The 19,238-nt window shown below is 57.5% G+C and overlaps 3 protein-coding genes across 3 annotated transcripts; 2 read left to right on the top strand and 1 right to left on the bottom strand.

Annotated features, from left to right (window-relative positions):
* Window positions 1-1,961: 1,961 nt before the first annotated feature.
* Window positions 1,962-4,669, bottom strand: PEBP1 (phosphatidylethanolamine binding protein 1). The gene is made up of 4 exons (XM_050906644.1): window positions 4,521-4,669; window positions 4,058-4,167; window positions 3,335-3,435; window positions 1,962-2,858 (listed from the first exon to the last, which is right to left on the bottom strand). The coding sequence occupies exons 1-4, from the start codon at window positions 4,653-4,655 to the stop codon at window positions 2,641-2,643; spliced, it is 564 nt and encodes a 187-aa protein (XP_050762601.1). The 5' UTR covers window positions 4,656-4,669; the 3' UTR covers window positions 1,962-2,640.
* Window positions 4,670-6,111: 1,442 nt separating this feature from the next.
* VSIG10 (V-set and immunoglobulin domain containing 10) lies at window positions 6,112-15,364 on the top strand. The gene is made up of 8 exons (XM_050906786.1): window positions 6,112-6,211; window positions 6,925-7,209; window positions 10,992-11,273; window positions 12,130-12,423; window positions 12,970-13,080; window positions 13,530-13,542; window positions 14,458-14,618; window positions 14,781-15,364. Exons 1-8 carry the CDS (start codon window positions 6,127-6,129, stop codon window positions 14,849-14,851), a joined length of 1,302 nt encoding a protein of 433 aa, XP_050762743.1. The 5' UTR covers window positions 6,112-6,126; the 3' UTR covers window positions 14,852-15,364.
* A 1,160-nt stretch (window positions 15,365-16,524) lies between these two features.
* Window positions 16,525-19,056, top strand: CFAP73 (cilia and flagella associated protein 73). Its single transcript, XM_050906880.1, is given in 8 exon segments — window positions 16,525-16,583; window positions 17,320-17,425; window positions 17,607-17,711; window positions 17,779-17,979; window positions 18,107-18,146; window positions 18,149-18,327; window positions 18,654-18,812; window positions 18,910-19,056. Coding segments are annotated over 8 exon segments (996 nt in total).
* Window positions 19,057-19,238: the final 182 nt, after the last annotated feature.

The raw sequence follows: 19,238 nt of genomic DNA, 5'->3' as shown, positions 1-19,238 counted from the left end.
GTATTTTAACTGTTTCTCTGATCAAAAATTTTTTTACTTCTTTCCCCCCTTCCCTCCTGCTCCCAGCCACCCCGCCCACTCTCCAGTTCAGTACTCGGAGTTCAACACTGTCTGTTAGATCATCCCCAGCCCTTTTTTTTTTTCTTTTTTTTTTCTTTTTTTTTTGTTGTTGTTCCTCCCCCAAGTCCACCCCCCAACCCCATGATCTTGGTCATAAATATTGCATTATTCACACTTTCAAACTGTGTATTTTCTTACAATAAAAAGATAAAAAAAAAAGGCTTTACTTCTTTTGCATGCACTTTAAAAAAAAAAAAAAACAACAAAAAACCAACAAAACAACAAAAACATTTTTCAGGTTCCAAGGAAGAGCATGAATAACTGTCAGAGCTTTTAATTATATTTGTAAATAAAAGTGTTCATCACAACGCCTCGCTGTCTCATTGTGGGAAGAGCGGCTCGTGGCCGGTCCCCGGCACAGGCTGCAGGTGGGAACAGGGAGGTGACCCATTCCACTCCCACCAGCGCTCCCCTTGCGGATGCACGAAGGGGTGAGGCGTCCTCCAGCCCCGTCCTTCAGCCTGGGGCTCTGCTGGCAGGGCTGGAGGAGCCGCTGGGGCTCTGTCCCAAACCTGGTTTTCTTGACAGCGGAGGTTTTTAGGCTAATGGATCGTGGCTCTTTTTTTTTATGTCCTGCTTCCAGCCTGAGAAGGGAGATGGATCAGCCCTCGCTGAGCACAGTGAAGCACGGCTGTTCAAGCACGTCGCCACCCACCTGATACGCTTAGGCTTCTGGATCTTCATCTTGTGTAGCTGGGGATGTTTTTCTGAAAAACCACCCATCCTGTTGTAATGTTTAATGTTTTAATGGCTGGGTTGAAAAACTACCTTCGGGCAGAAACCAACCACCTTTCTTGGCTACTCTGACTTAAAAGGCACTCTTTTACAGGGCCTTGCTGCAGCATGTTGTGGTTTTCAATACCCATTTCCCAGACCACTCGGGTGCAGAAGTAGTTTAAAAAAGGGGGAAGGCTTCTAGTTCTGTGAAGTAGAATTACATTGGCTTCATCTCTTTTAACCTTTTAAAGATGTCAGACTGGACCGAAGGTTCATTTTCTGCTTTAAGCACTTAGGAGACACCTCCAGGCCTCGCTGCAAGCTGTCGGAGGATCAGGAAAACAACTGGGACCCTGCAGCTTGGCTGGGAAGTGGCTTCAGGTCAGTAAAGCTGGTGGTGCTTCTCACAGGAGCTGAAATCTGCAGTCGGGGTTCAGCTGCGGTGGTGGGGGCTCCTGCAGAGCAGCACCTGCTGGGCGGAGGGAAGGAGGCCTCCAGGGAGCACCGCACCTGAGGCTCGGGCCGTGGGGAGATCCCGTGGGACAGGCAGGGACAGGGTGCTCGGCCAGCTGCCAAACGTGGGCTAAAGGCACAGGGAGGCTGTCAGAGGGGGTGGGAGGGCTCCTCGAGAGCTGGCTCTGCTCCGCCACAGCTCCCAAGGCACGGGGCAGAGCTGGGAGCACATGCTGCCCCATCAGCTGCAAGGAATGTCAAGGGTGGTAAGAGGTGACAGGAGGTTTTCAGGGGATAAATTGTCCTGCTGCTGCTGCGTGAGAGAGTGGCTTCAGAAACACCCTGGAAGAAGAAGTGTCCTCTCTGAATTTCTGAAGCCAGCCTGCCAGCACTCCCATTTGCCAGCACTCACTTTACTGTGACGGCAAGCTGCACCTCGAGGCGAGTAGCTTTAAATTTGTACGAGGTAGGCTGTTGGATGGAAAGACGTGACCACTTTGAGCTGCATTCCTCCAGCATCAGCACTTGTTTCAGGCAGCGCTGCCAGGGGGTGGAGCTCCTGTCAGAGGGTCCAGGCTCTTCACACCAGGAGGAGGAAAGGAACCCAATGACACCAAGCTGCTGCTGCTGTAAGCACTGCCCTCGTCCCCCAAGAAGACAACCACACCATCCACCTTGGTAAGTTTTTAATTGCACTGTGAGCAAACAGCACATTAACATCAGGTCACAACAGAACTTGAACAAAATGAAGTGGTCTCTCAGCTCTGAGTAGCAACAGAGAACAAGGTAGTGCTATAAACCAGCTTCCCTGCCTCCTCCTACCAGCTATACCTTCGCTACTTTAGTGGTTCACTTCAGTGAAGTGCAGGCACGGGCCAAATAAAAAAAGGGTGGTTTCCCTTAGACTGCCATCCCCTCTCCTGGAAAGGGGAAACTACACAGCCAGCACCAACCCAGAAGTGGTTCTGTACCCACACCACTGCCACATAATACCATTTCAGTACGGCAGAGACACTCTGAAGTGACACTAACTCGCAAAGGCTTTGGTTTCCCTTAAGCAGGTCAGCCTGGAGGGGGTGGCCCTTACAGGGACACCTTGTCAGAAGCTCATCTAGCTAGCAATCACCTGTACCTACGGGAGTCAGCCAAAGCACAGCACAGGTCTGGACCACACCGACACAGAAGCAAGTTCAGGCCAGGGACAGTGACAGGGTTACAGTTCCAGCGGTCAGGGCAGGAGCAGCTGGGTTCAACTCACTATCAAACAAAAACTACAGCGACATACTCCGACCAGCCTGGTCTCCAGGGGTGCAGGGGGTGCTGCACAGTGCTTCTTCAGGTCCCCTCGCCCTACTTCCCCGACAGCTGCTCATAGAGCTTTGGCACATAGTCATCCCACTCTGCCTGGTAGCAAGTGCCAGCTACCGGCACCCCCAGCTCGTACTTGCTGCGGAAAGAAGCCACCTTGAACTTCCCTCGTTTGTCACCAGAGCGATTAGAGAGGATGGGCTCGTTGCAGGTCAGCTGCTTCGGCTGCTCGTACACCAGCCACACGTAGCGGTGCAGCCCTGCGGGGAGGAGACAGCGTTACAAGTGCCAGCCACCTGCGATTCCCAGGTTTAAGGTTTGCTCTGAAGTGACCCCAGGAGCACAGGGAAACGGACACCTGCATTCTCCAGGATCAGAAGGCTAAGCATGACAGAGCTAAAGGAGCTTAGAGAAGTTGCACTAGATATGCTTGAACAGCTCGTGTCCTGCCTAGGCTAGTGCTTCCCCGCTCCCAGGCAACACTGCCTACCAACTGCAGGCAGAACAGCACAGGCCTGTCACCAGACAAAGGGATGGTGGCGATACGTGTCCGTGCTGGCCGTGGCTACAAGCAGCTGCAGGCGGTCCTGCGTGGGCCGTCTGCCCAGCCACGCAGCGCACGCCAAGCGGGCAGCCAGTATTCTGCAGACCCCCCCACCCTCCCCTGCGCACCGCATTTGATCCACACGGCGCCGCCGCGCTCAGAGCGTGGGAACGGCTGCAGCCAGGTACCGACCTGTTCCTTTGGGAGGTCCGGAGCCGACGTAATCCGACAGCACAGTCCCACTCCCCACATTGTTGCCTTTCATGTTGGTCACCAGGAAGTGATGCCATTCCCTGAAAGGAGAAGGCAAAAACCAATCAGACTGCATCACAGCCTCAGCTAAGACCCTTCATTCCTCCAAGCTGCTGCTTCTCCGTACGGCTGTCAGTGTAGGGTAACTGAAGCTAACAGCTGCCACTCCTGGTTTGCCAAACCCCAGGAGCACCAGTCCTAGAGCAGGTACTGCCTCCTTCAGGATGCAGAGCCTGTCAAAACCAGCTCTGTCATCCTGCCTTGCGGCTCTGGGAAACCCAGAGCCTAACCCCTACGAGTGGGTATTCCACACACTTCTGAGCCTGATTTGAGAAAGGTGAGCTGGTCCCAGGTTTAAGACTCCACTGCTAGCACAGACAGACCTAATTTCAACTCACACATGTGCCAAATTAGAGCAAGCAGCAGATGCTGTGCTTCTTCAAGCTACAACAGACCTCCAAACACCCCTGGCAAAAGCAGCTGCTCCTCCCCATGCTGTCCTTGTCTCAAGGAGAGGTGCAAGGGCACTGTTTCTATCCCAAGCCACAGACTCACTGCTGCACCTTAGGTGGAGCACATTCCCGACCTCCTAAGCCTCTGCTCAGACCAAGAGGGAGGCTCCATGTTCCCCAGGCAAAATAGGGAGTTGCCCACCCCCGTTACCTGAACTTTGGGTCCTTCCTACTGGGAGCATCGGGGTCTGTGAGAACCAGAGTGTAAAGCTTCTGGGGATCGCAGCCAGCCCACTCAATGCTGGTGGGCCGATGCTGGACCTGAAGGGATGACAGCGTTAGCACGAGCAGCCAGCCCTGCAGCACGCAGCCTGCGCCAGCCAGCTGCACTGCACATGGAGGCCACGTGTGACCAGCGCAGGCAGCAACACCCGAGGTGTTCAAGGCCAGCTCGCACCCAGCGGGATTTCTCCTGCCGCACGGAGCCAGGCCTGACCATGCCGCCCCCGTACAAGTCGGCAGCAAAGCAGGGCACCTCTCTCTGCCCCCCCCGCACTCGCTCAGGCTCCGATGGGCGCTGCCAGAGCGAAGGCGCAAGAGGCCCGGCCACCCCCCGCCATTTTGCCGTGCCCCCGTGCGACACACCCCCGACGGCGGAGCCGAGCCCCGCTCACCTGAGTGGGCGTGAGCACCTTGCCCAGCTCGTCTATCTCCACGGAGCCATACTTGACCCGCAGCGGGTGCACCGGCTTCTGCTCCACCTCGGTGAGGCTCAGCGGCCCGCTCCACAGCCCCAGATCCACCGGCATGGCTGCTGCTGCACTCCGCTCCGCGCACTGCGCCCGCGCCGCCCAATCACCGCCCACCCCCTCGGCCCGCCCCCCGTTCCCATTGGCGGAGGCGCCGCCACGCTCCGCTCCCATTGGTGGCGGCGCGCCGCTAGCCTTTCCCCCGCTCCAGCTGTTGGGGTGCCCCCAGCCGGCGGGCCGGGGCCGGGGCCGGGGGCCGGCTTCCCCGGCCGGCAGTGCCGCCCCGGTCTTCGTCCCGGGCGGGAGAGGCCGAGCACTGGCAGAGCGATTACCTAAAGCAGCACTGCTGCCCCTGATTAACAGCCTTGCCTTGCCGTTAATTAGGTTATAATTTATGTGCCAGGGCCCAGTGGGGGCAGCCCCGCGGATCTCGGCACTCTGCGCCATGTACGCCTTAGCCCAACGCCTTAGCCCAGTGTGTGATGGCTGCTGGAGAGCTGGCCGTGTTGTGCCTTCCCCAAGCGGTAAGATGTCCTGGAAGAACCTGAGGATACCTACATGCTTTACAGCCCTTGTTGTGGGGTTGTGCACAGAAGTGATCTATGTAATACTACATACAACAAACCAGCCTGGAAGTTGTTGTCTGCAGTGGTGGGCAATGCAGGACCACTGGGTCCACTTTGCATCACTCAGCAAAAAAACCCTGTCATTGGGAGAATTCCTCCTAATGCATCCGCTGCTGAAATTTATCAGCATGCTGGCTGTGCTTTGTTACATTCACCCAGGGGAATGCGAGGGACACCTTTAAAGAAACTGAAAACCTTCGTACCTTTCTCTTTCCTTGTTGCCTCTTTCCTTGGGACCCCTCCAGCTGTGGAGAAGCTCATCCTTTACCCTTTCCACCTGCTTCCTCCTCCCAGTCTCTCTTTGGTCTGTGCTCTGCTTCTTTCCTCTCCAGCTTTGGTTTAACCTGCTGCCTGCTATATTTTTTTTTTTTTTTGCCCATACCCAAGAATCATACAGTTTGTGGCACAGTTCATGGTCATTTACCACTGGTCTTCACGCTCCCGCTGCTTTTCGGGTGTCTCTAAGTGGCTGAATTACGGAAGATCCTCGGGGCGGCCGGGGTTTCACTTACTACCTTCACTTAGTTTTGTCCTCTGGAAACACCATCCTCCTTGCGTTAATCGTTCCCGATCCTCGAACTGCACCCGAGGTCAGTGCCTGGCTCCCCGGGCAGGGAACGGCTGCGGGCCGCTCTGAGGGGGCTGCCCAAGATGGCGGGGGGGGGGGGGGGGAAGTGCCCCCAAGATGGCGGGGGGTCGGGGGGCGCCCAACATGGCGGGCGTCCAAGATGGCGGGGCTCAGGCGGCGGGGACTGATACATGACCCCCTTCACAGGCCCCGGCGAGCGGACAGGGGAGGGCGAGCGGGCCCGTGGCCCGCTCGCCCTCCCCTGTCCGCTCGCCGGGGCGGAGGCCAGGCAGCGCCGCCTCCCCGAGGCGGGAGGCTCTGGCGGCGGTACACGGCGATGCGGCTCCCCGGCGGGACGCCGCCAGCCCGGTTCTTCCTCGCCCTTTGCGTCTGGAGGCTGGTGCCGCGCTGGGACGCCGCAGGTAGCGGGGCTGAGGGGAGGGGAGCGGCGACCGGGTGTGGGTGACTGTTACAGTGGTACCTCAGTGCACCGTGCTCCTGAGGGGAGCTCCCCAGCACGTCCTAACACTGGTTTTTTTTTTAAAGTAATTTTTTTGTGCTGAAAGTAACAAGATTCCCCTTTGAAAACAAGCAGGGCAGACGCTGAGGGGGCTGGTAGAAGGGAGGACTCCTGCAGACCCTTGAGCTGCTGTAGGGTCCAAGTGCCATTTGGCAGGGCAAGGGGAAAGTAGGAAAGGCAAAAGGGGGATATGAACAGTTGTGTCATCTTCCTGGACGGCTACCGATATCGAGGAGGTTTTTGTCTCCTTTTTCGGTACCGTGCGCTCCCCTGAGCGGTGCAGGGATGAGGCTACTTGGGCAAGTGGACCAGCAAAATGTTGGCTAAGCATGGACGTTGCTGTGACCCAACATCGTTAGTGCTCTAACACCGCTCTTCTCTGGCTCCTTCAGGTCACTTGTTCGTTGCCCTCCTCTCTCGGGCAGAAATAGCTTGTCCTTGCTTTCCTGTTGAGCCTTTTAAGCTGTGTCCCTCTTCCTGATCGTGTGTCTGCACTGAACGTTTATAGTCGCCAAACGTGGATCTCAGATATATATCAGATGTCTCGGTCTTTGCTGACAGAAGAGGGCTTTGCCGGTTCCCTACATCCCTAACACTGTCCCTTCCGTTTTGCAGGAACAGAGGAAGTGGTCTTTGGGAAGGTTGGAGGAAGCATCCTCCTTTTATGCCGAAATGTCTCCAAAGAAGCAACCGAGGTGGTCTGGTTTCAAGGGGATCCGCACTCTTTCCCCCCACTCTTCTCCTCAAGGGTCGCCTTCCCCCCGGACGTCCGTTTCTCCCTGGTTGACAACAGCTCTCTGCGCATCACAGAGCTGCGTGTGCAGGACGAAGGCAACTACACTTGCAAGGAAGTGCTGAACAAGACGGACCACGAGCACAGGGTCCAGCTCCTGGTAGCCAGTAAGTCTGTCCCGTGTCTGTGAATTTCCTCCCCTGAGTCTCACAGGACCCCAGATTCATCCAGCACTGGTGGAAAAATAGTGTAAAAAAGGGCAAGGTAGCCTTATCACGCAGAATTTGTGAGCAGGCTGATACTACTCAATTACACGTTCACTCACAAGCACCGAGTCGTGTGTCTAAATGGCCTGTCAAGGATCAGTTGTGTGCGATGCAGAGGACGAAATGCCAGCTGTTAAGTCCTCACTACGTCTCTTCAGTTCCTTCTTCATTGGTGATGATGAACTAGTTTTTGGACAGAGCTCTTGTACCCTGTAGCTGTTCCAGGGTGGCCCTTTGCCTCAGAATCTGGCTGACTTGAGCCTTCATAAATCTTAAGACGGGGGCTGCTGCTCACTGTCTTTTTTCCCTTGATTGAAATACATATTTGAAATAGGTGTGCTGTGCCGTTCCTTGTTGCCATCCTTTTGGTGTGAGAATGGAGGGTCCTCAGCTGATGAGTTGTCTGTGCCAAGTCTTACCGTGCAGCCTTCTGATTTTGATGGAAACACCACGTTCCTCAAATTTACTGCTGGGAGCACTGTCCTGGGAGCGTGGCTGTTGGTACCAGCACGGGCCATTCTTTCAGCCTTTTTGTCCTGTTGTGTCTTTTGGTGCTCTCTCCCATTTCCATCCCTATTGCATTCATTCATTCTCTTAGAAATCTTCACAGCACGGGTGGAAGATTGGTCTGGAGAGCGCTCAAGTCGATTACTTTGCACACTGTTGGTGCAGGTCCTTCCTGCTTCTGCTGGGGAACCATTATCTTGCCTGGATGCCTCATGTCTTCTGTGGGAACAGCCCCCTCCAGATTAGCAGGGAGCACGGGTCCAGGGCTGGTACCACTCTTGGCCCCTTCACCAAGTCGAATCAAATGTGGCGTAGGCTCTGGCCCCTTGCGCCTGGGCTGGAACCTGCTGTCCTTTATGCCAGCCAAGCCCGTATTACAGGGTTGAGAACAGGGAAAGACTGCTGCCAGTTTGCCTGTTTCGGTGACACTCTGTGCTCTATTGGCCCCTTCTTTTCTTGCTGGTCTTTCCGTCAACACCTGCCGTGTGTGAAACCTGTTTTCTGTTTGCATTCAGGGTGTTCCTTCCTTCTCGGTGTTTGGTGAAGGGTGCGTGTTGTAAAAGTCGTACCTGTTTTGTACAGATTAAGTCTCTGAGAAGTCACACAAATAAAAATTCCCTTCCTGGGGCAAGGAACCTGTAGATGGGGTTTGGAGGGTCACGGAGGGCTGGAGTGAAGGAATCAAACTCCAGGCTGCTTCAGAGAATATATATGTAGGCGTGGGGCTTAGGAGGGGAGAGTCCTAGATCTGGAGCACTGGTGCAAAACACTCATGAGCAAAAGATATCTATGGCATGCCAAGTGTTGGTGCTGCACTCTGAACTTCATTTATTAGCACGGAATTAACATGTCAATTAATTTCCAAAGGTTACAAAGGTGATATGGGACAGTGATGTGCTCTTAAATAGGTGAGAGAGGTATTTCTGGTGGTGCTTTCGATCAGCAGAAGCAGCATCAGCAAAGGCCAGAAGCTGAAGCGTCTCAGTCTCAGACTAGAAGCACGGTCCCTGATTTTCCACATTCACTGTTACTGGAGCAACTCAGCCTGGGCTGGAGTGAACCTCTCAGACGCAGACTTGGCACTGCTGTAAAAGAGCCACCCAAGATCTGTAGGCTTCATGTGGGAGTTACCAGTTGACAGTCTTCAACCCATCTCATGGGTTGTACCAAAAAGTTCTCTTTTTGCTTAAAACTGCATTTAAAAAAACCAAAAGCAGTAAACAGTCTAGCAGCATGACAAATGTGCAGCCCCGCCTTGAGCTGCTGTTCTGTGTTTGTCTTGGATAGGAAGCACATGGTGTGAAGGAAACATGCAATTGCACACCTCCGAGGGATTCCTTGGTACGTTTGTGTGCAATTTGATATAAGCCGCTGTCGGCTCTTCTGTGGGCATGAGGTCCTTTTTGCTGGTGTTTTGTGAGGCTTTTTTGGTTGTGGGGGGTTGGAGGTTTTGAGGTTTTTGGTATGTTAACATCTTGGTAACGGATCTCTCGGCATTTAGACAGAAAAGTAGAGTTGTTAATGGGCAAGCCTGGGAGTTCAGGATGTAAAGCTGATGGCTTCAGGAGGCAGGTTCATGGAACCAGCAAAAAAAGTGCAGCGCTCTGGCTGGACGTCCTGGAAGGGCTGTGCCCGCGTCTCGACACGGGGTAGTTTCTGGTGATTCAGGCTGACAGGTTGCTCTTACTAACCACAGCCAGGTTCGGGATCAGTTATGAGACCTCCCCAGAGCTGGGACAGAGGAAGTGTTGTAGAGAACTTTCTTGCCAGAGCTGGATGGTTTCAAAGATCATACGAGATGCGTGTATATAGTTCCTGGAAAGCCAAGCCCCAAGAAGGTATGTTCTTGTAGCTCACATGGGGTTTTGCCATGACTTTTTAATTATTTTTTTTAACTCATGTCATTTGAAAGTCACTTGAATAAAGGCTCCGCAAAATAAACATCAGGCATCCCTCTGACACCTCTTGTGCAGGGCTTGCTTTGGCAGCGCCTGATCTCTCAGTGGGGCCTTGTTCAGCGTTGGATTAGGCAAGCCAGCCACAGGGGCACAGTGTGGTAATTCTGCCTGGATCAGAGTCCAGAATCCCTATGGCTGTTAAACGAACACGTGTGTGTATCTGTGCACGGGTGTGTGTGTGAAACCAGCTGATGGGAGAGAGGCAGGAACTCATCCTGCATGAAACGTGAGCCCTGCTCTGCCCGAAGGGATTCCTCTTGGGTTTCCATTGGCTTCTGACCCGTTCCTGCCATCATGTAGTTGTTTCTGTATTTAAATAACAAACATAGTCATGGTGGTTACCAAGCGATTGGCCCTGGCATGAGGCCAGCGGTGACTTACCCTGCCTACGTTCTTTGCTGAAGTTTGTCCCCACTGCTGCAGTGTGGTGTGGGCACAGAGCGTGGTGCGTGGCTGAGTAATACTGTCTGGCCCCACATGGCAGTGACAGTGGTGCCGGGAAGGAGCGAAGCGCGCCTGGTTTGGCTTCAGTGGCACATGTCCGTGGCCCTGGCCCTGCGAGCTGGAGTCACCAGGATTCCCTGTGGGCAGAGCGTCTTAGACACTAGGAACAGCCTCCTCCTTCAACAATGTGATGGGCTTGCTGAGGAAGTGCTCCGGCGTTGAGCTGGTGGCTCTGAGAAGCTAGTTACTTGTCCCTTGGCAAGAGCCTTCATGCTTTCCATGTTCCCTCGGGAAATCCGAGTGCTTGTATCGGCGACATGGAGAGGCAGAGCCTTGTTCTCAAGTAGTGTGAATCAGTGCCACCCCCTTGTATCTGAGGCATGAGGATCTGTGCTGTGATGAGTGGCCAAGGGCAGTGTGGAAATTTTTGTTCTCCTGCTGTGTTTTTAGGTGCTTTCTTGTCTCCACTGGATAAAGCTGTGGCAATAATTTTTTTTCCTCCCTGTGCATTAGTCCCTCGAGGCTTGGCTGTGGCTGCCATTAGGGTTTTTGCAGGACAGCCTCCTGCTTGGATCCTGTTGACTGCCATGCTGAGTTGTGCTCCCCTGGGGCTGTGGGACGCAGGTCAGGGAGCCAGATAAGCAGGGAAACCAGGAGGACTTTCAAGGGGAGTGATGGCAAAAACCAAGCACTTGCGGGGGTTCCAGCCAGCCCTGAGATGCCGAGAGCTGTGATTTGGAAATGTTTCTAACCATGTGCTGTTCTTGCTGATAGATCCGCCGCACTCAACCCCGAAGTGCTGGGCTGAGACTTCCTCATCGGGGCTGATGCTGCAGCTGTTTTGCAGCTGGCCTGGGGGGTACCCCCACCCCACCCTGCACTGGAGAGAAGAGGGGCATGATCTGGAGAACTCAAGCTGGGTCATCAGCTCCACGAGCTCCTCAGACACCCACGTGGAAACGCTGAACAGCTCCCACCTCTCCCACCGCAAAGTGTTCAAGTGTGTTGGGAGCCACGTAGTCAAGCAGGAGGAGCCTGCATGCACTGTGGAGATAAGTGAGTTGACTTGCCTACCTTGTTAACTATTAATAAGCCTGCTAATGGTGGGGCAGACAGGTACCCCGCTCATTCTCTGCCTTCTAGAGCACTAAGGCAGTGGTCAGGCAAGGCAGGCTGGCAGGCGCTTGCCGCAGGGGAAGATGCTAATGAGGCAGCGTGGCAGGGCTTGGCTTGTGCAGAGGTGCCTGCACAAGGCACAGAAGTCCTGCAGCTGAGATCCATCATGGCATAGTTGCAGGTGAGTTGTGTTTTGGGTACATCTTCAGGGGCCGACAAATCTCCCTTGCACCAAGCTTTTCACCTGGGCAAGCACTCGTGCCTGTGTGAAAGTGAGAAGGTGGTTTTAGTGCCTTGCTCATCTTGAGATTAAGTTTGGCAGGGCCGGGTCTATAGCAGAAGGGTCATGTGTGCCCCAGGCCCCCTTCAGGCATCTAAGGGATCCGACTAAAGTGGCTTTTGAAAACCTGAGCTGTATTTATCCTCCAAGGGTTGTCAGGGCTACACAAGAGCTCTGCTGATCCCAAGGAAGATTCCTGGGATGCCTTTCTCCTCTCTGCCATCTTCCTCCTGGCTAACCCTCTGACCGTTCTTCCCTGGGGATATAAAGCCAGGTGTCAAAAGAAGGACTGAGCAATGTGAAGGTTGCTTGGATTGCTCCTTGGAAGGCTGCTGAAGTCTTGTGAGTGAGCTGAATGCCAAACCCACAGTGCTCAAGTCCCAAACTCCTATCTGACTTCCTTCTGTTAATGATTATTAATCAGTCAGATGGCTGATGGCTTGTTATGTTAAACTCCTCCATTCCCTCCATGACTCTTTTCTTTTTCTTTTTTTTTTTTCCCCTTGGGCTGTTCAGAAATCCCTTCACTGGAATCGGAGCCCCCGAAGACCTGCTTTGTGGGTGACAACGTGACCCTGACATGCCGTGTGACCGAGAGCACCCCGGCAGCGAGGCTCACCTGGCTGCGGGGCATCACCCAGCCAGAGGTGGAGATCCAACCCGGAGGGAGGTACCTCGTCGTCCAGGAGGGCAACGTGTCCCGGCTCACCATCCGGAACTGCTCCCAGGGCACCGACGGGGGCTGTTACGTCTGCAAGGCACAGAACCCCGTGGGGCTGAGGGAGTTGTTCGTCTGCCTGACAGTGAAGCGTGAGTGGGGCTGCCTGGGATTTCTGCGGCAGGGATTGAGGAGAGTTGGGGAAGCAGCTCACTGGGGCCATTGGCGAGCCCCCATGTGCCACTAAGAGCCCTCTCTGCCTGTTGCCACTTTCCATACTTTTGCGGCAAGCGTAGATGTGGGACTGGCTCCCTTCATCCCAGGGTGAAAAGGCCTGATTCCCCTCGCCTTGGCGTAATGGGCCTGAGAGAGGAGCATCCTTGGTCCCTCCTAGGGGTTGTGAGTGTAGAGGAGCACCTCTGAGGGCCAAGCTGCTCAAGGTGTAACGGGCAGGGGTTGATTTGCTTTCACTAAATGTACATGGGCACAAAAATAGGGGCCTTGCTGTGGTGCTTTCTATATCAATGAAGTATGAGTGCCTGAAACCCTCACCCCTTGTGCTGGTGGGACTGTTGCAACAATGGGAAATGGGAGCTGAGACGGCACCAGGACCTGCTCTATCACTTGCACTGAGATTGCCTCATCCATCCATGTCCCGGTGACAAGGTGGCCTCCTGTGTCTCCTCTTCTCTCTGCAGAGCCAGTGAACATCGTTGGGGTCGTGGGTGCAGTGGTGGTCCTGTCCCTGCTGGCTATTCTCACCGTCACCGGGATCGTCTTGTACTACAATCCCCTCCTGTGCCTGAGAGGTAGGAGCTCTCCTCTGCACAAGCCGGGGAGGAGGTTACTCCTTGCTGGAGTGGCCTGGTTTTATCCCTAACCAGCTTGTCCCTTCTGGTGTGCTGTGATGATCACCCCAGGCCTTGGGCCTCATCCTGCTCCTGGTCAAAACCCTGGAGGCAGATGGGTTGGAAACACAAGGCCCTTCCCCAGCTGAGTGCTTCAGGCACCTTCCCCTTGCCTTCTCCAGGGAGCTGTACCGTGCTGGGCCTTCTCCCCTTTCCTTGTGACCTCTCTGATGCTCTTGTATACGTGGGCAGGTCACCTTCAGGTCCGTGCCTCTACGTGTGGCTGCCAGAGACCATCCTACTGCAGGCAGAATTGGCAGGGGTTGTACAGTAAAACCAGCAGCGCGCTGCCCGAGGGACTGCTCTGGGGCTGGTTTCTAACGCTGTCTTTTCCCTTCTCTCCCATTCAGGTGCTGCATTCAGGTGAGTGTTGACTTTCCTCAGCCCAGTCCTGCGTGGCCTTGCTAGTCCGCCTCCTGACAGAAGTGATCTCTCTGTAGGGTAGGGAATCCGCCTCTGAGGCAGGAGCCGTCCCCAGAGCAAAGCTGTTCTTACACGGGAACTGTGCCTCCCGCGGGAAGGGGACGGTGGGGATGAGTGAGACTCGTGGGTGCGGGAGCAGGAGGATGAGAGGAGAGGAGAGCACTTGGCATCAGAGCAGGAGTGGCATCACTTTGGGATGCGCAGGGACGGTGCTGGCAAGGCACCCGTGAGTGTGGGCTGTGGAGGAGAGCTGCTCCTTGGCGCAGGTGAGCCCAAGACTTAGAGAGTAGACAGAAATGGTGGTCTTCTGCCGCTCTGTGTGGGTGTTTGCCCCTGTCCTTCCCCCCTCAAGAGGGATGTCTGATAGCTGTACGTGAACAAGTGCCTTCTTGGGGTTCAGGGGCACCGGATTTCTTCTCTGCTTCCTGCTCGCACCCCTCCTGGCCCTGCTCCCTTCCCTTGCCGCGTTGGTTCTGTTCCCACAGCTGTGGTGCTGCGGCATGGGAAGACTTTTCTGAGTGCCTTCGTTTCCCCGTCTGTACGGGAGGGGACAATAACTCCACTCGGGAGGGGCTCGTGCAGTTCGGTACATGAATATTCCTGAAGTGGTTGGAGGACTTTGGAAGACGAATGGGAAGCAGCGCAGAATGCCGTTGGTGGTGTTGCTGCCAGCAGGGTCTGAAACCAGCTGTTCTTTGGAACACAGTTAGTGCAGGATTGGAAGAGTCTACACCAAAATTGGTCGTTTTGGTGTAGAGGGTTGTCAAAGCCAGGGGAGGCAGAGGCTGGAGGGAGGGGTCAGGACAGGCTGTCCTCAGCCTTTCAGCCCACCTCTGCTTGATCTGCTGTTCACAGGAATCAGGACTCGGGTGATGTCTTAGTGCTGGTGGACTCAGAAGATGACGATGAGGGGAAGGGGGAAGAGGAGACCGTGAGCAGCTCCACCAAGCACGAGGTGATGGCACTGGTCAATGGGAACAGCGTCCAGGCTGCTTACCTCAACTGCCTTACGGAAGGTGAGCCCTGGTCCCTGCCTGCCGGACGAGTTCTGGAGCAGGAACCGCCTGCTCTCCTGCTAAGCTGTGGGTCTTCCAGGAGCGGCTGCTGGGGAGGGAGGAATTCCTGTTGTCGGGCTTGTTGGCTCTTGCTGAGATGCTGCTGCTCTGTGCCCTGTGTAGGTGACGATGGCGAGCAGCACAGCCGGGTCTCTCCTCGGGAAACAAGGGAAGAAGAAACGCGAGGCTCATAGTTTCTATCCCTTCTTGCGGAAACACACAGAACTCCAGCTGGACGCCCAGCGTCAAGCACGTCCTTGTTGCCGTGTGGCTGAGCGCAGGCCGTTGGTGTCCTGCAGCGGGCTGGTTCGGTCAGAGCGTCCCCACATCCTTCTCCACTCACCCCTTCCCCAGCTTTCGCTCCGTCCTTCCCCAGCCTTGTTTCTCCATTTCTTTTCCCCTCTCTTCATGTTCCTCTTTGTCTCAGGTGTCCTTTTTAACAAGGTGGCACCCAGTGAAGGCAGAGCTCGGGAAGTGGGTCCTAGTAGCCCGCTCATCTTGATGCCTGTGACGGACTCGGTACAGGATTCTGGCTCCATCACCACGAGCAGCGCTGGGATTGCGGGGAGCGTGATGGAGAAAGTCACCGTGGGGCCGCAGTGGTCCCGGGATAACGGAAGAAACAACTGGTGCACGGGCAGGACATGGGTGATGCTGACTCTAGGGAGGCTCAATTGGTTTTTTTATTATAAATATTTTTTCCCCAAGTCCTTCTGAAATGTTGCTCCATATCTAAGTTGGGAGTTAGTCCGTACCTTGCGGTGTGGTTTTGAGGGGGGTGCCTGGCCGTGATGGAAAGCATGGAGGGAACTTACACGGGGAGGGGACGAGGGGAGCAGGATCCACAGGGAGGGGATCAGGGCAGCCGTGGAGGGGAACAAGGGTGGGTAACAGAGGGGCCAGAGCGTGCAGGAGGGGATGGAGGGACAGGTCAAGTCTGAGCACCCTGCAGGGGGAAAGGGAGGGACTGAAAAGGCACACCACGGGCAACGGAGAGGAGCCGTGTGTTCAGAGGGGAGCAGGGGGATCTGAGTGTGCATGGAGCGTGAGGGAGGGGATCGGATGGGAATGGCCAAACAGAGCAGGATGGGGTGGAGCAGAGGTTGGAGGGGAGTGGAGGGCTCTGAGTGTGCTGGAGGGGAACAGGAATCAACTGCGTAAGCGGGGAGTGGTAGGAGAGAGTGCACAGAGGGTGATGGAGAAGGGAGTGCAGAAGGGATCTGTGTGTGGAGGGTAATGGGGGGACATGAGCAGACACACGGGGGGAACGAAGGGGACCTGACGGCACGTGGGGGGAATGGAGGGGACCTGAGGGCGCATGGAGGGGAAGAGAAGCGCTCCCAGGGCACGTGGAGAGGAGCCGCACACACACTGTGGGTGAAGCAGCAGGGTCTCGGCCCTCCCTGGGATGTGGATAAGAACGATGTGAGACGGAGGGGAGCTGAGGAGGTACGGGAGGGGGGACCCGAGCACTTGGCGGGGCAGTGGTTGGGGTCCGGTTGTGCGCGGTGGTCTGCGAAGCGGTGTGGAGCCTGAACAGAGGTTTCTGAGGGGCTGGAGCGGGGTCTGAGGGCTGGGGGGGCTGGGGTGCAGGTGGGAGGACGGAGCGTGGTTAGAGGGCTGCGAGTGGGACCGACCTGCAAGCTGTTCCCGAGGAGCCGTAGTGCAGTCCCTGTGCCCAGCACCCTGCCCTCGCAGGCGATGCTCAGAGCCATGCTGGGAAAATCCCAGGGAGCTGCGGGAGCCTCCAGCTGCCCCTGGCAACAGTGTTGTGCTGCCGCCATCTCGGCTGCCCCGCGTCCCAGCTCCTCTGTGCTGTCCCAGCTCCTCTGTGCCGACACCTCGGCGAGGAGGAGGCACCGGCGAGATGGCCTTCGACCTGGAGGAGTATTTACGCGTGGCTTTCCGGGACAAGCTGCGGCTGCCGTGAGTGAGATCCCCCCCATCCTCCCTGCGGGGACCGGCAGCTGCCTGCCCAGCTCCGTGGCGGGTGCTGCTGGCTGCAGGCAAGCAAGGGCTGGGCAGCGGGGCCAGCACATCCTGCGTCCCCGCTGGTCTGTTTATGTTCCCATCGTTGGGTCCCCAGGGTGCCACTGCCAGGGTGGGTGTCACTGGGTGGGTGCTGGGTCCCCAGGCAGGGGCTGTGGTGTGTCCCCAGCTGGGGTACCCAGGGAGGAGAGGGCATCCTGGTAAGTATCAGGGCTCCATCTCCGCCTGCACCCCATCCAGAGATGCCAGGACACTTGGGTGCCCACGTGCTGCCCAACACACTCCTGGGTGGCTTTCACACGGGTCCCCCCCGGGAGCAGAGCTCCTGCTGCCACCCTTGAAAACAGGGAGCTGCCGAGCCTGTTGCCCCGCTGTGGGCTGGGGGGAGGCAGGGGCATTCCCCGGGGTCTAACCAGAAAGCTGAGGTTGTGCCATGACTTGTCCTTCCCTGGGATGCTACGGTGGCGCTGGGGGGCTCTGAGCGGAGGGAGGCTGAGGTGGGAGGGATGGGCAGGAGGGAGGGTGGGTGAGGGGAGAGCGGGCCAGTCCCCCTGCGCTGAGCCCCGGCAGGCAGCGGTCGTCCCTGGGGGGCCCCGGCCATGCCACAGTAGCGGGTGTCCCTGCCCGGGCTCTCCCCACCCGGCCACGATGAGCTCCACGCGACCCATGGCAGGACGGTGCCGACGTGGGACGCTGCCACTCTGCTGCCCTCCATACGCTTGCTGCTGAAGAGGCGGGAGGTGGCGGAGGTGGAGCAGGCGCTGCAGAGCCAGCGGGAGGTAAGGGTGGCCCCCAGCCCCGCCATGTGCCCCCTCCCCGGGGGCTGCAGCCCCGGCTACGGTGTGTCATGAGAGACGAGCAGCCAGCGGGCGCATCCCCAGCCGTTCACGGGCTAGCGCCCGTCCCCGTCTCGGGTGCACCGGCGTGGGGCGATGCTCTCAGCACCCGGCAGTCCCGCAGGAGTTTCGGCAGAGGATGGAGCGCCTGGCGCAGCGCCGGCAGCAGCTGGGCCAGAGGGAAGAGCAGCTCCGGGATGTTGTCCTCAAATTCGACGCCTTCCTCAAGGTGCCAGGGCGGGGGCCGGGGCTGGGCTGGCCGTCGGGGCCCCGCTGACCCCGTCCCCATGCCGCAGGCTTCAGCAGCGAGGCAGGAGCGGGCGCTGCAGCGGGCAGACAAGGAGCGGGTACGGGTGGCGGCGCAGGGTGCCGAGGCCGCCCGCCTGCGCCAGGAGCTCGCGGGGCTGCTGCGGCAGAGGGAGCGCCTGGCCCGGCGCCTGCGGAGCCTCCGCAGCTTCGGCGACTACCTGCGGGGCGTCCTGGCCAGGATGGGGCAGGTGAGCGCGGGGGTCCCATCTTGCGATGCCACCCTGCATGTCCCCAAGCCCCTTATGGGGTGTCAGCCCCGTCTAGGGCAGCAGCCCCTCTGCCCCCGCAGCCTCTCAGCTCCCTCCCGCCGCCCAGTTCCAGGACATCCCGGCCATGCTGGCCCATTTTGGGGCACTGGGGGGGCACGGGCAGCCCTGGTGCAACAAGCAGCAGCGGGGCAGGAGCGGCTGGCCCAGGGCTGGGCACAGCTCCAGCAATACCGCAAGGAGGCCGGCAGCAAGCTCCTGCGCACCAACGACGAGCTGGCCCAGCTCCACGCACGCCTGGAAGCCGCCCGCCACGACGTGCTCCAGTGGGTAAGGGGGGACATGGGGTGCCCAAGGACCCCCTCCAGGGAAGAGGGGCAGCAGTATGGACCCCGAGCGTGCTGCAGAGGGGAGATGCCCAACGTGGTGGTGGGAAGCCAGGCTGCACCCCCTGGGCTGAGCTGGGGGTCCCCATGTGCCCAGAAAGCATCATCAGCAACTGTGCATGGGAGGATACACTGACAGGACTCCTGGGTCCCCCTGTCCCGGCCGGGGGGGGGGGGGGGGGGGGGGGGGGGGGGGGGGGGGGGGCGGCAGGGGACACAGGGCAGTGGCTGGCAGGGGCCCTTAAGGCTCTCTGTTGCTCTGTCCCCCAGGAATCCTCCTGGGCCCACATCCAGAGCACGGCCACCCAGAAGACCCTGCTGCTGGGGCAGATCAAGCTGGCAGTGCTAAACCTCTTCCAGCTCGTCACCACGTGGCTCAAGGTCCCCGCAGACGTGGCCCTGGAGGACACCGAGGCCCAACTGGACACGGTGAGCACAGCCCTCTCGCCTGCGTGCAGGGCTGGGGGGAACGCAGGGACATTCACGTCCCCGGATGGCTGTGGCATCAAGGTCCCAATCTCTGTAGGTGCTGCTCTGCATGCAGGACCTGGCTGCCATCTGTGCCGAGCTGTGCCCCAGGCAGCGGGGGCCGTGTCCCCCACGCTTGCCTGTTGCCACCAGCATGCGCCCGCTGCGCCGCGGGGGTGCCAGGGAGCCTCTGAGCCAGGAATAGCCCCCGCGGACAACTGCCTGCTCCTGGGGCTGGGGAGAGGCTGCCATGGCCAGCATGGAGCCGCAGGACCCCCGGAAACCCCCTGGGGATGGAGGTCGCTCCCTGACAAGTCTAGGAACCCCCACGACGAGAGGTGACGCAGATGGCAGTGGCACAGGCACAGCGGGATGGCACCGCATTGA

Source organism: Gymnogyps californianus, chromosome 16 (assembly GCF_018139145.2).
Source record: "Gymnogyps californianus isolate 813 chromosome 16, ASM1813914v2, whole genome shotgun sequence".
In the NCBI taxonomy this organism is placed as follows: domain Eukaryota; kingdom Metazoa; phylum Chordata; class Aves; order Accipitriformes; family Cathartidae; genus Gymnogyps; species Gymnogyps californianus.
This window is presented reverse-complemented; position numbering and strand designations above follow the sequence as displayed.

Excerpts from the sequence above, each read along its gene's own strand:
- PEBP1 (XM_050906644.1), bottom strand. The coding sequence starts at position 4,655 with ATGCCGGTGGATCTGGGGCTGTGGAGCGGGCCGCTGAGCCTCACCGAG. Across the intron at positions 4,168-4,520 it reads AGGTGCTCACGCCCACTCAG|GTCCAGCATCGGCCCACCAG; the intron begins GTGAGCGGGGCT and ends TCATCCCTTCAG. Across the intron at positions 3,436-4,057 it reads AGGAAGGACCCAAAGTTCAG|GGAATGGCATCACTTCCTGG; the intron begins GTAACGGGGGTG and ends TTCTCCTTTCAG.
- VSIG10 (XM_050906786.1), top strand. The coding sequence starts at position 6,127 with ATGCGGCTCCCCGGCGGGACGCCGCCAGCCCGGTTCTTCCTCGCCCTT. Across the intron at positions 6,212-6,924 it reads GCCGCGCTGGGACGCCGCAG|GAACAGAGGAAGTGGTCTTT; the intron begins GTAGCGGGGCTG and ends TCCGTTTTGCAG. Across the intron at positions 7,210-10,991 it reads GGTCCAGCTCCTGGTAGCCA|ATCCGCCGCACTCAACCCCG; the intron begins GTAAGTCTGTCC and ends TCTTGCTGATAG.